The sequence below is a fragment of the Rutilus rutilus genome, assembly GCF_951802725.1.
Source record: "Rutilus rutilus genome assembly, chromosome: 6".
In the NCBI taxonomy this organism is placed as follows: Eukaryota; Metazoa; Chordata; class Actinopteri; order Cypriniformes; family Leuciscidae; genus Rutilus; species Rutilus rutilus.
This window is the reverse complement of record NC_140214.1, coordinates 41,167,192-41,180,151: the sequence shown is the minus strand read 5'-3', so window position 1 is coordinate 41,180,151 and position 12,960 is coordinate 41,167,192. Positions and strand designations below refer to the sequence as shown.

Below are 12,960 nucleotides of genomic sequence, written 5' to 3'. Positions count from 1 at the left end.
ACTAAGGATCCCCGCTCTTAGTTGCATTAACTACTGGTGCCCCGCTCGGCTACTAGGCTTCCCGTTTGATACTCGGCTACTAGGCTTGCCCTCGGTTACCAAGCTTCCTAAATTGCACGCAACAGTCAATAAACAGATGCTTACCGTTCTTGTGTACAGCTACAAACAGCAATACGTCGCCAGTGTGAATGAAAAGCTCTCGTTGCTCCAGCTCACAGCTGAGAACAAGGAGAGAGACATTAACGTGTGACTTCACTACATCAGTTCAAGGCATCATGCTTATTGTACTTGTATTAAATGCTGCCGATAATAGGCGCTTACCGTCCCTGCTTCCGGCTGAGAACAAAGGCAATGCGCCGACCAGTATATTCAGTATGAATGAACTACTCTCGTCCAACTTTTAACAAGCGGTGCTTTGACGCGGAAGATGAGAATTCTAATTCCTGTGTAAATTACTTTTACCAGCTCACACTTGATGCACACTGGCCAACGAAACAATTCATCAACCCTAAACGCTGCTTTTATCTACTTCCTAGTTCCAACCACACCCTATAGTACCTGCGTGGAAAACTTAGCAAAGGAGGTTAGCCTGCAACAGACTCCCTCTGTAGGAAGGGAGTAGGTATAGATAGCCTACATAGGTCTCAACAAAAACACTTAATGCATTCACAGCAATCAAAATGTAAGTAATTGATGATTGATCATGCTACTAAGACGAACACTGTGTGGTTGACCCTTTAGTCGATGATTGATTTACTGACACATTAAGAGCAATAAGCGATTTTGTGACGAAGAACGTCTGTTCTTGCTGTTTTCAGCGCACTGCTAACCAACTCCTCAGGCGTTACCATGAACTCTGTTACCCACATGTTGCAGCATTACTGTCAGGCTCATATCTTTCCGTAAAAGTCTGTTTGTAAAGCCTGCATCAAACTGCAACTGTTCTACCGAAGAATCCACTATAAAATGTCCTGAGCAAACAAATAATGCTTTATTTTACAGTGTCCTCATTACATATGTTACATGTACTTACCATAGTAATAACAGTAAATGATGCATAATTACATGCAACTAACCCTCAACCAAACCCTAATCCTAGCCTAACCCTATAAATACATGTAGTTCATTAATATTACTCAGTACTTACACTTTAACAATAACACTTTAAAATAAAGTGTAACCTAATGCTCAACTGAGACATTCACACAGTTGAAAATAAACCGAATTGAAGAGGATGAAGTTCAAAATACGTGTATCTGTTTCATTCTTCCTTATTTGATGTTCAATATTGTGTGCATGATACACTCATGATCTGCTTGCTTTACCACCACTGCACTCACTCTCGAATTGTCGTCTTCATCCTCAGGAGGTTTTCGACCGGCTTTACCTGATCTACACGGTGGGCTACTCCATCTCTCTGGGGTCGCTGATGGTGGCGACGGTCATCCTCGGATACTTCCGGTGAGAAAAAACCCCTCCTGGGACTCACTAAACCCTTCACAAATCATCAACCTTCAAAAGCAATTTTAAGGGGCTTTTCCTCGTTCAGAAAACAAGTGTGTGTGATTCTCGGATGATATTGTCTGAACAAAAATGTCATTTCAAGCAAAATCTGTATATATGAAATATCCTGACATGAATATCCATTTTTTTACCTTTCTGTTTGATCCATACAGTTCTTGCTAACATGTCAGCATATCTGTGAGTTGTAGCTCTGCCAGTGTTTCTGCTGTGGTCTAGACAATCAAGTGATTGATGGCCATAAATTATACATTTTTCAAACAAATGCTGAGGTGTAATTTAGTCTTGATTTGTTAGGTGATAAATAAATCTACACGCTGCAGGTGCTCTTAGGCTACAGTCTCATAGATTCCCCACTATATTTATTTACTCTATGCAAGTGTTATAGACATTATTCGTTTAGACACATTCATCAATGCTAGCTGGCGATGTTTGCATACTGGTTCGAAAGACAAAATATTTTAAATAATTAAAGAGCACCTGTTCTGCTTTTCTCCACGTTCATCTGTCTTTAGTGTGTAATGTTGCTGTTTGAGCATGAAAAAGTGTTTCTGAACTCCTGAGACGCCGCCATTGTAGTCTTGAGTTTCCTCCGGGAACGAACACGTCACAATATTCCTCATTATAATAATTCATGCGCAGAATAAAGGGGCGGGGCCTGGTTGAGTTAGTTAGTAGTGTGTTAAACTGGCGGTTATGGTAAGGGGCGGGACATTTCCCAAACACACTCGAAACGCTCGACCAATCACAACACACTGCTCCCGCCGACCAATCAGAGCACAGTGTGCTTTTCAGAAGGAGGGGCTTCATAGAGACAGGAAGTAAACAGAGCGTTACTGACAGACTGGGAAGAGAGGAGCCGCAACAATAGAGAATATGAGGAGAATAATCAACATTCAAGCAGGAAAACCTGTTCTAGTAGAGCCTGAACACAACAAGACTTTGAAAAGAGCATATAGGTCCTCTTTGAATGACTTTGAGTCATTTTTTTTAATATTTAATGTGGAGTTGGTATGCGCTTTCATTGTCATGAGACATGAGCAGAACAAATTTTTGTGTAAATCATCAATTACGGAAACGTATGAATGGCTTTACAAATGATTTACACATAAATATGTTCTGCTCGTGTTTCAAGAATGTGGTTTTGAGGGGTTAATGTAATTGAGTGTGTGGAGAAAGTGACTATTTTACTTTTAAAACTAAAGTAAAACTTTGCATTTTTAACTCGACAAAAGCTATCGGTTTTCCAAATGAACTGCATCAAATGAATGTTTATCTAATAGTTCACCCGGTGTGTGTGCTGGCCCTTTTTCAATATGAAGACATATGAGTGCATTTATGACTTTAGCGTTCAATCGTTCCATTTTCATTACTAATTAATGCAAAGAGGTTCCCCTCGTTATTTATCCAGTGGGCTTATTCAAATAAAGGGCCGGGTCGTGTGCGGAACGAGCCGCTGACAGGCACCAGATTAGCTTGACTCGGCTCCAGTGCTCCGTGTTTTTAAGAGGCCTGTGCGTCCGGAAATGCAGGTCAGGAAAATGACTTTAATAAGGGCTCGTTTGGGCTCCTGCTGAAACACTGCCAGTCTTTCCATGGTCTCCGGTGCACGGGCTCCAGGACATCAGCCATGCGGCGCGGTGACTCTCCAACATTACCTCCAGTGTCTGAGACACGCTCCACACGAGCCTCCCGATCAGTCCTTCCCAACGGGACGCTGCTTAAACAGCAGTTAGTCTAATGACGAGGAGGGAAGCCGTTCCTAAACCTCTCCAGAGGACAGAGAGCAATAACAAACATAAACCCTCAAGGTTTCACATGTCTTTCTGCAGAAGGGACTGATGTGTTTTTTAGTGAGAAAAGACATTCTCTGAAGTAACTACAATAGGAATATGGAGACTGATCACACAAGAAATGACAATAATCAATTATATGGCTTTTGCAAAAATCTTTATGTCAAGTTTACATGATGGTAGTGATAAAAAAAAATTGGTTTAGTAAAGACATACATCACATTTAAATAAACGTATTTCCCCCCAAAAAATATAGCCTTTTTCTTTTTTAGTTGACTGAAATCAGTTCTTCGATGTTAGCATTATTATTTTTATTTTTGTAGTTATTATTAATTTACATTTTGGATGTAGCTTTCTATGACCATTTTAGTAACTTTAATTTTTTTAAAACCAATTTGAAACCAACATTTCAAGAACTTTCAAGTTACCAATCACCAATATATCACATCACACCATATAATCATGCAAAAAAATCATGAAAATTAATAAAACTTTAAATTAAATTAAATGAATAAAAATTAGCATGTGAATGTCCATTTATAGTCAGTATAAATGTTTCTAGTTCTAGTGTTTCTTTGGCTAAGAAAAACTTATGTGTGTGATGTCTACTAAAATTATTTTTTAAAAACCCATATACAATCATCTACAGCTATCGCAATATCATACTTTCACTACACAATTATTTTGGCCAAAATAATAATTTTTTTTTTTGGAAAAATTCCAACACCATGATAACTAATCTTGATCAACACAACTAAGACCTTAATGTAACATTTCCCATTTAAGGCTTTAGCAAACTAACTGTCCTGATTTTCTGCTTAACAACAGTTAATTGAGATCACAGATAAAAGCCCAAAATTAGAGGCAAATCGGTACGACGATCGCTTTGTTACGATTATCAAAGATGCAATCTGAGAGAAGAGTTAATGCTTTAGCAGGTTGAATATCGAGTCCTGTGTGTGATCCAAGATCTGTAGTGTAAATGTGTTCTGACTGGAACTGACATCGGCAAAGACAGACGGTTGTTTACTGGGAAAAGAACACCAGTTTGAGGACTGTGAAAGTCATGTTGTGTATAGGCAGCATTACTCTGTGTACCGTGGTGAAAAGGTGAAGGAGGGTGAACATATTGGTGGTATTGCCCCCTTTTGTGCTTATGTTCTGCACTTCCTGTTTATAATATTATCATATGTGTTAACGTGATATTAATATTTCATCTACAGTATACTGGTATATTGCGACACCCCTATACAGTCAAGGAGAAATCATAAGAATTCAATGTTGGAACCCTGCGTGAGAGAGAGCCTTCAGAGTATATGACGAGTAACTTCTCCAAAAATCATAACAGTAATCTTAGCTTTAAAATATCACTGAACTTTGTGCACAATTTGTGGTGAATGCCTGGTGTTGGAACAAAGCAACAAACATCCACAATCATTATTGACCCGTTGTGGTTCTGAAACAATTTGTGAAAACGTGCTCTTATAGTACAGATTGATCAGTCATTCTCTTGAGTTGCTCTTGTTTGCTATCGATTGCTGTGTGGGCAGACATGATGTTAATACAGAATCCTTTTGAGACAAAGGTGGCCTTGACATCAGCTTTAATATCCACTGTGATCTCGTGCATTTATACGAAGTTTGGTTCAATCACATGTATGTTTTTGCACATTTGCATGAACACTGAAACATACAGGATGAACATGTTGGTAGCATCTAAAACGTAAACATTTCTATGCATGAACAGCTTTAGAAACATAAAAAGTTTACCCATCATTTTAGGTTATTGAATACTGAATTAATGAATCAAATGATTAGGTTGATTGTATTTTATTTATTCAATGAGATTCCAATGCCACATTACATTTATATAACACATTTTACCTCATTGAAGATTATAATAATTTAATTTAGTTTAGTTTCTGCTGCTATATTTAACTTGTTTTTAAAGGTATTCCATTATTTGACACAAGCCTGAACTTTTATGCTAAGTTTAACTCTATATCATTATTTAATCTTTCCTTAATTCTTTTTTTAAATAATGACTTTGTTTGCTGTGGGACAGGAACGAACCATGAAATTAAAAGGCACCATGAAAGGATTTTTGCTTTATTGCAAGACTTTTGAAGCTGTAAAAATCAAGTGTAGCGTCAGTTCTGGCAGGTCACGTTAGTCAAGCTCGCATCAGTGACTCTCAGCTGATCCACATCTACCTATAGGAATACGACGCCTATCACTGTATACATACTGTATATAAGCTCCTTCAGTATTATCAAGATCTATCGCTTTTCTCAGGAGCTAATTACCCTCCTCCCTCCCCAGCTCCACCTCTCGTCAGTCAGGATTTGGCATTTTGAATAAATTCTCGAATCATGTTGTACTTTAAAATCTTGAATTAATGATATCTGCAACACATTCATGTTGGTTCTGTTCTGTTTACCCTAAGGGGGGTTGGTCTCAGTGATCTCCTCAGACAGCTACTGTAGTTCCTCTGCCGGTTAATTGTTCTAAAGGGAAGTTTATAGATTTCGTCGAGTTGATGCTCCTGAGAAGTGGCTCCTCCTTCACCATGGGTGAGGTGGAGGAGGACTTTCCCAGGCTCTTACCCGCCACAGACACTGGACTTGAGCCCATGCCCTCCTCAGAACCAGCCAGCCTTCCCACTTGCCCACCACGGTCACAGAGCCAGAGCTCACCGCAGACCCAGAACCTGGGCCCAAGCTCACCACGAGTCAAGAGCCAGAGTCAGCGCCACAGCCAGGACCTGCCATGAATGGAGAAGGCCACCCTGGAGACGGAGCCTGCAGCCCTACTCGTCCTGGAGACCAAGCCAGTCATCGTGTCCAACCAGGTGCGAGACCCGGCACTCATGGCCGTGCCGTTGGGGATTTTAGTTCCATCCATGTCCCCTTCCCTGGTGTACAGTCACTGCCTATGAGCATGATCAATATAATGGACTCCCTGGTTCCCTCTTATTCCCAAGCCAAGTCTCCTGCGTCTCCGCTAGTCCCGCCCAGCTCCAAGTCTCCTTCGTCGATGATGGACCCATCCTCTCTCTCCCGCCTCCTCTACCTAAGCCCTAAGCCAGCTGGTCCTTCTGTCACGCCTCCACTAGCTCCCTTCAGTCCCTCAGTTTCTCCTCTATTGGCTCTGCCCTGCAACTCTGTCTTCTGGTCTCCAGCTCCACCTTGGCCCATCAACTAGTCAGCTCCACCTTAACTCCTTGTCCCCTTAGCTCCACCTGGTACCGTCGTCCTCGCGGCTCCACCGGGCTTCCTTGTCCCTCCGGCTCCACCCTAGTCAGTTGTCGCTCTGCCTACGCCATGAACTTCTGGGCTTTTGGCTGTGCCTCATGCCTCCACCCCTTCAGCTTTGCCAGGCTCCACCTTCTTTTGATCTCAGCCTTGGTCCTCAGTCCCACCGGCTCCGCCTCGGTAATCCGGCACCCTGGTTCCGTCTTGGCTTCCAGGACCTACGGTGTTATCTGGTCTCTTCGCCTCCTTGGCTCCGCCTGGGTCTCCAGCTCTCCTGGCTCCACCGCTGTCGTTCGGTTTACTGACTCCACCATGGCTCCTCCCTCCTTCAGTGCTGCCGTCTGTCCTCACCTGGCCCATCCCACCACCGTCTCCTCCCTGTTGCTCAGTATAAAGACCATTGTGTCTATGTTTATGTTTTCATAATGATAGGTGTACCAGGTGTATTGGCAGGAAATTATGTTCATTGGTAGTAAATTGTAACCACAGTATTTGTCACTGTGCAACGGTCGTATCTCCCTATTATGTTTTCATATTCTTGGTTAGAAGTTTGAGGTGAGTTAAGGGCTCAAACATTAGATTAGATTAGATTAGATTCAACTTTATTGTCATTACACAAGTACAGGTACAAGGCAACGAAATGCAGTTTAGGTCTAACCAGAAGTGCAATAGCAGCAAGTGCAGGATATACAGTGGTTCATAAGTGCAGAACATGGATATGTACTGAATAAATATAGAGTTGAATACTATTATAAACAAAAATTTACAGATAGATTGTCCTATGAATATAATATACAGATAACTATTACTGTGAACAGAGTTTACAGCTAGATATGTACTGAATATAATAATATACAGATGGCTATTACTATAAACAGAATGTTTACAGATAGATATGTACTGAATATAATATACAGATGGCTGTTACTATAAACAGAATTTTACAGATAGATATGTACTATGAATATATATACAGATGGCTGTTACTATAAACAGAAGTGAGCATAATATACAGATGGCTAATACTATAAACAGAATTTAACAAATAGGTATAAGTTAGGCTAATGAGCAGTATAACAATGGATTTAAAGAAGTGCAAATAAAGTTTGGACAGAAGCTATCCGAGTGAAAGTGCAGTGGAAAGTAATTGCATATTACAGTTAAGGTACGATATTGCAATGTATATATAAACAGTCGGTACTGTAAATAAACAGTCGGCAGTGCAAATTGAGCATATTCCAGTCAAGGTAGTAGTGCAAGATGCATATGTAAACAGTTGTTACTGTAATAACAGTCAGCAGTGCAAATGAACATTATAGTATTGCAAATAACAAAATGGAGGCAGGTGTGAGGAGGGAGAGGAGAGTCAATCAGTATATGAGGGGAGTGGGATCAATGAGGGTTAGAGTTTAATAAAGAGACAGCTCTGGGGAAAAAACTGTTCTTTAGTCTGCTGGTCCTGGTCCGGAGGCACCTGAAACGCCTGCCGGAGGGCAGGAGAGAAAACAGTCTGTGGGCTGGGTGAGAGGAGTCCTTAAGGATGCTGCGAGCTCGATGCAGACAGCGTTTCCTCTGGATGTGCTCGATGGCAGGTAGTGGAGTCCCAGTGATGCGCTGGGCGATTTTCACCACCCGCTGCAGTGCCTTGCGCTCTGCAACAGAACAGCTCCCATACCACACTGTAGCACAGTTGGTCAGGATGCTTTCTATTGCACAGCGATAGAAGTTCACCAGGATAGTGGAGGAAAGCTGATTCTTCCTCAGTGTCCTCAGGAAGAAAAGGCGCTGGTGAGCCTTCTTGACCAGGCTGGAGGTGTTGGTTGTCCAGGTCATGTCCGCCGAGATGTGGGTCCCCAGGAACTTGAAACTGGAGACACGCTCAACAGCCATTCCATTGATGTGGATGGTGTCGTGTGTGCCTCTTGACACTTTCCTGAAGTCCACGATGAGCTCCTTCGTTTTGGTGGTGTTGAGGAGCTGGTTATTTTCGGTGCACCATGTGGCCAGGTGCTTGATCTCCTCCCTGTAGGCAGTCTCATCGTTGTTGCTGATGAGACCAATCACCGTAGTGTCGTCCGCAAACTTGACGATGGAATTAGATCCGTACACAGGCTTGCAGTCGGAGGTGAAGAGGGAGTAGAGGAACGGGCTTAGCACACAGCCCTGTGGTACACCAGTGTTGAGTGTGATGGATGTGGAGCAGTTGGAGCCTGATCGAACATTCTGGGGTCTGTTGGTCAAGAAGTCCAAAATCCAGTTGCACATGGAGGTGTTGAAGCCCAGGTCTCCAAGTTTGGCTATTAACTTAGTTGGGATGACAGTGTTGAATGCTGAGCTGAAGTCAACAAACAGCATGCGTGCATAAGTGTTCTTATTGTCCAGATGTGTGAGCACAGAGTGCAGTGCCATGGAGACTGCATCCTCTGTGCTCCTATTGCTACGGTAGGCAAACTGGTGTGAGTCCAATGTGGATGGTAGAGAGTCTTTTAGGTGTGCCAGGACCAGCCGCTCAAAGCACTTCATTACGATGGGTGTGAGTGCTACAGGGCGGTAGTCATTAAGGCACTTCGGGCTGGAGTGTTTTGGCACTGGCACAATGGAAGTGCATTTAAAGCATGTTGGTACAGCTGCTTGGGCAAGAGACAGGTTGAAAATGTCTGTAAAAACCCCAGCGAGCTGCTCCGCACATGCCCTGAGTACGCGTCCAGGGATGTTGTCTGGTCCAGCAGCCTTGTGCGCGCTGATCCTGCTCAGTGCATTGCAGACATCTGTGGAGGAGAGTGTGATCGGTGGGTGGTCAGCTGAGGATTTGAGCTTGGTGGCAGTTTCTCTGTTGTCTCTTTCAAAGCGAGCATAAAAGTCATTTAGCTCGTTCAGGAAGTTGACATCAGTGGCTGCGGGGGTGGAGTGAGAGGGTTTGTAGTCACTGATGGCCTGAATGCCCTGCCACATGCGCCGAGGGTCAGCGTTGGAAAAGTGTCCCTCTATCTTAAGCTTGTAGCAGTGCTTGGCCTCTTTGATGCCCCTTTTCAGATTTGCTCTGGATGTGCTATAGGCTTGTGCATCTCCTGATCTGAAGGCAGTATTGCGTGTCTTCAATAGGAGTCGCACTTCCCTGTTCATCCATGGCTTCTGATTTGGGTATGTGGTGATCTGCTTCTGGGTTGTAACACTGTCAATGGTGGTATTAATATAATCCAGTACAGAGGAGGTGTAGCAGTCAATGTCCGTGTGAGAGCCACTGGTGGCTTGAGAAGCAAACATACTCCAGTCTGTGTGTAGAAACCTTTCCTGGAGTGAGAAATCTGCCCCCGCAGGCCACACCTTGATGGTCTTCACTGATGGCTTCACGCGATTGATCAGAGGTGCATATTTGGGGGTGAGGAACAAAGAAAGGTGATCTGACTGTCCCAAGTGGGGGAGGGGTGTCGCGACGTAAGCTTCAGCCATGTTTGTGTAAACATGGTCTAAGGTTTTGTTTCCTCTGGTGTGACAGGAAACATGCTGGTGAAATTTCGGTAGCACTGACTTTAAGTTTGAATGATTAAAATCACCCGCAACAATAAACGCAGCTTCCGGGTGAACGGTCTGTTGTTTACTGATGGCTGCGTGAAGTTCTTTCATAGCAAACTTGGCATCAGCATCCGGGGGAATATAGGCTGCAGTTATAATAGTGGAAGTGAACTCCCGCGGTAGATAAAACGGTCTACATTTAACCATGAGAAACTCAAGGTTAGCTGAACAATGTCTCCCAACAATAGCAGAGTTTGTGCACCAAGCTTTGTTAATGTAAATGCACAATCCACCACCTCTGGTCTTACCGGAGCCATGTAATGTTCTATCCGCCCGGAATGTATGGCGTCCCGCTAGCTCAATAGCGTTGTCCGGTATTCCGCTGTTTAACCATGTTTCCGTGAAAATTAGAACATTACAGTTCAAAAGTCTCTTGCTGTATGTGATGTTGAGTCGAATCTCCTCCATTTTGTTCAACAGCGACCGTACATTGGCAAGGAAAATGCTGGGTAAAGAGAGCCGGTGTGGTGTTAGCTTTAGCTTAGCTCTTAGTCCTCCGCGCTTCCCCCGCCTTTGTTTACGATCTCGCCGGCGCCTGCGAGCACTTCCGCCCGGCCGGGCAGAGTGCATAGCCTCGGGTGATCTGGCGATCTCAGGAAGGAGTCGAAGGTTGTCCATAAAACTGTCGGAAATTCGCAAACCAATATCCAAAAGCTCACCTTGGGTGTACGATGTTAAGGCACAACTGTTCTGGACGAACAGACCCGAAATGAGCAAGAAAAATACTGCTAAATTACAGAATCTGGAGAGACCGCGAGCCTCGCGATGTACTCGCGCCGCCATCTTGGATCTAAACATATCTATATACACATATACACAGATATAAACATATCTATATAATAGTCAAATATAACTATACACAAATATATTTATAATATAATGGATTTGTATAGTTGTATACATTTTGACAGCTGTATTTTGAAACACTATTTAAACAATACTTATGAGTTCTCATGAGATCAGACTGCAACATTTTTTTCAGAAGTCTGCAACAAATCTGGAGGAGTTATTCCTTAATAGACTTGCTCCGGTCAAACTGAGAGAGTGTAGACAAACTGGAGTGAATTTGGGTAACACATGCTTGCAATTTTGTTTTTATAGCTTACTTTTTGAGCCCTAGATTTTCAACATTTGTGCTTTCTGAACCCTTTAAATCCAAAGAATGTGTTACAGTCAGCGGCAGACTCATCTGGCCCTAATTAAGATGAGTATTGTTCTTCTAGCCTCTGTGAAAGGGCATTGGAGAGCAACCAAACAAATACATACACAGCTCCAAGTATCTGCTATTGCATACTGATCTGCAATGTTCTGGTCTGGGATTTTCACGTACCTTGATACCTCAAACTTTTTACACCTAATTACAAAATATCACCTGTTTGACCTCATTTCTCTCTCTTTCTGTTTTATTCTTCTAGGCGGCTGCACTGCACCAGAAACTACATCCACATGCACCTGTTTGTATCGTTCATGTTGAGGGCCATTAGTATATTTGTGAAAGATGTGGTGCTGTACTCTGGTGCTGCGTTGCAGGAAATGGAGCGAATCACTGTGGAGGATCTCAAATCCATCACAGAAGCCCCTCCTGCCAACAAAACCCAGTTTGTAAGTGCAGCACACACACAAGCGTATCTCACAGTAAAGTTCATTGCAGAGGGATGTCACATTGTGTTGTTGCCATAGTAGGCGGGAGCGTCATTATCATCTGAAAGCATTTGTTGTTGTCGTGCCACTGTAGCAATTTCCACATAAATGCGTGACCAGGAAACAGGGTTTTCAATTAAGCTTTATGGGAATTCAATAATGTAATTTGTTTAATTTTTAATTAAACATTATAATCAAGACTATTATAGTAACTATGGTAGTTACTCGTGCCCAGTTTCAAGAAGGATTATGGGTATTATCTTTTGGCATGAATATGGGTCTCAAGACCAGGATATAATAGAGGGTTGAGGATGATTCTTTTGACGTGGTCCAGTAAGCAGTCACCCAGCAACCACCAATTCCCCTGTCAATTTCAGTTCAGTAGCTGACACTGAGGAAACTTCTGTCTCCATAAAGCCTTATTGAATCACACCAGTGTTTCACTCTGGCCAATAGTGTTTAATCGTGCCAAGTGGAAGCGGCTCCAAACACAGACAGTTTACATGCCCTCTTGCACATCACTGGCTGCTTTTACACAGACTTCAGTCAGCACACTTCTGTAGTGGTCGACCGATATTGGTTTTTTGATGGCCGATGCCGATATCTTAGAGAGCAGGATGGCCGATATTTTTTGATATATTTATTTTAATCAATATTTAATAAATTATAAATAAATTATAAAACAAATCTTTAAAATAAACATGCTTTTATACTTTAGATGGCAACTTCTTGAATCTGCAATCCTATTACAGTATTTTTCACGAAGTAATTGTTTAGAAATATATGAATATGTGATTAAAAAGAAGGTAAACACTGTAACAGGGCACTCAGTAATCTGGTAATTTCGTGCTGGTAATCATATTTTTTCAAATAAAGACAAGGTAACGCTAATTTTACATACAGCACAGTGAAAACGATATGAATATGACACAGTTGGCAACTGGATATATCACAGATATGAATATGACACAGTTGGCAACTGGTTATATATCAGCATATTTTAAAATGAAGGATTTAAAGTGTTTCGATCGCGTCTCCTGAAGCTGATCTTCTGTTCGCATTCACTCACTTCGCACGGACCGACCGTCACTCGCAGACAGTAATGCACACTTCACAAGATATCACATCATTAAATGTTTATTAGATATTCAGAGATTTGATTAAATGATGTAGATGCGC

The 12,960-nt window shown here is 42.3% G+C and overlaps 1 protein-coding gene across 1 annotated transcript in view; it reads left to right on the top strand.

The window, feature by feature from the left end:
- Positions 1-12,960, top strand: part of pth1r (parathyroid hormone 1 receptor) — a 101,794-nt gene that overhangs the window by 79,874 nt on the left and 8,960 nt on the right. The window contains exons 5-6 of the mRNA XM_084410354.1: positions 1,367-1,461; positions 11,556-11,742. Coding sequence (XP_084266480.1) covers positions 1,367-1,461; positions 11,556-11,742 — 282 coding nt within the window. The remainder of the gene's footprint in view (positions 1-1,366; positions 1,462-11,555; positions 11,743-12,960) is intronic.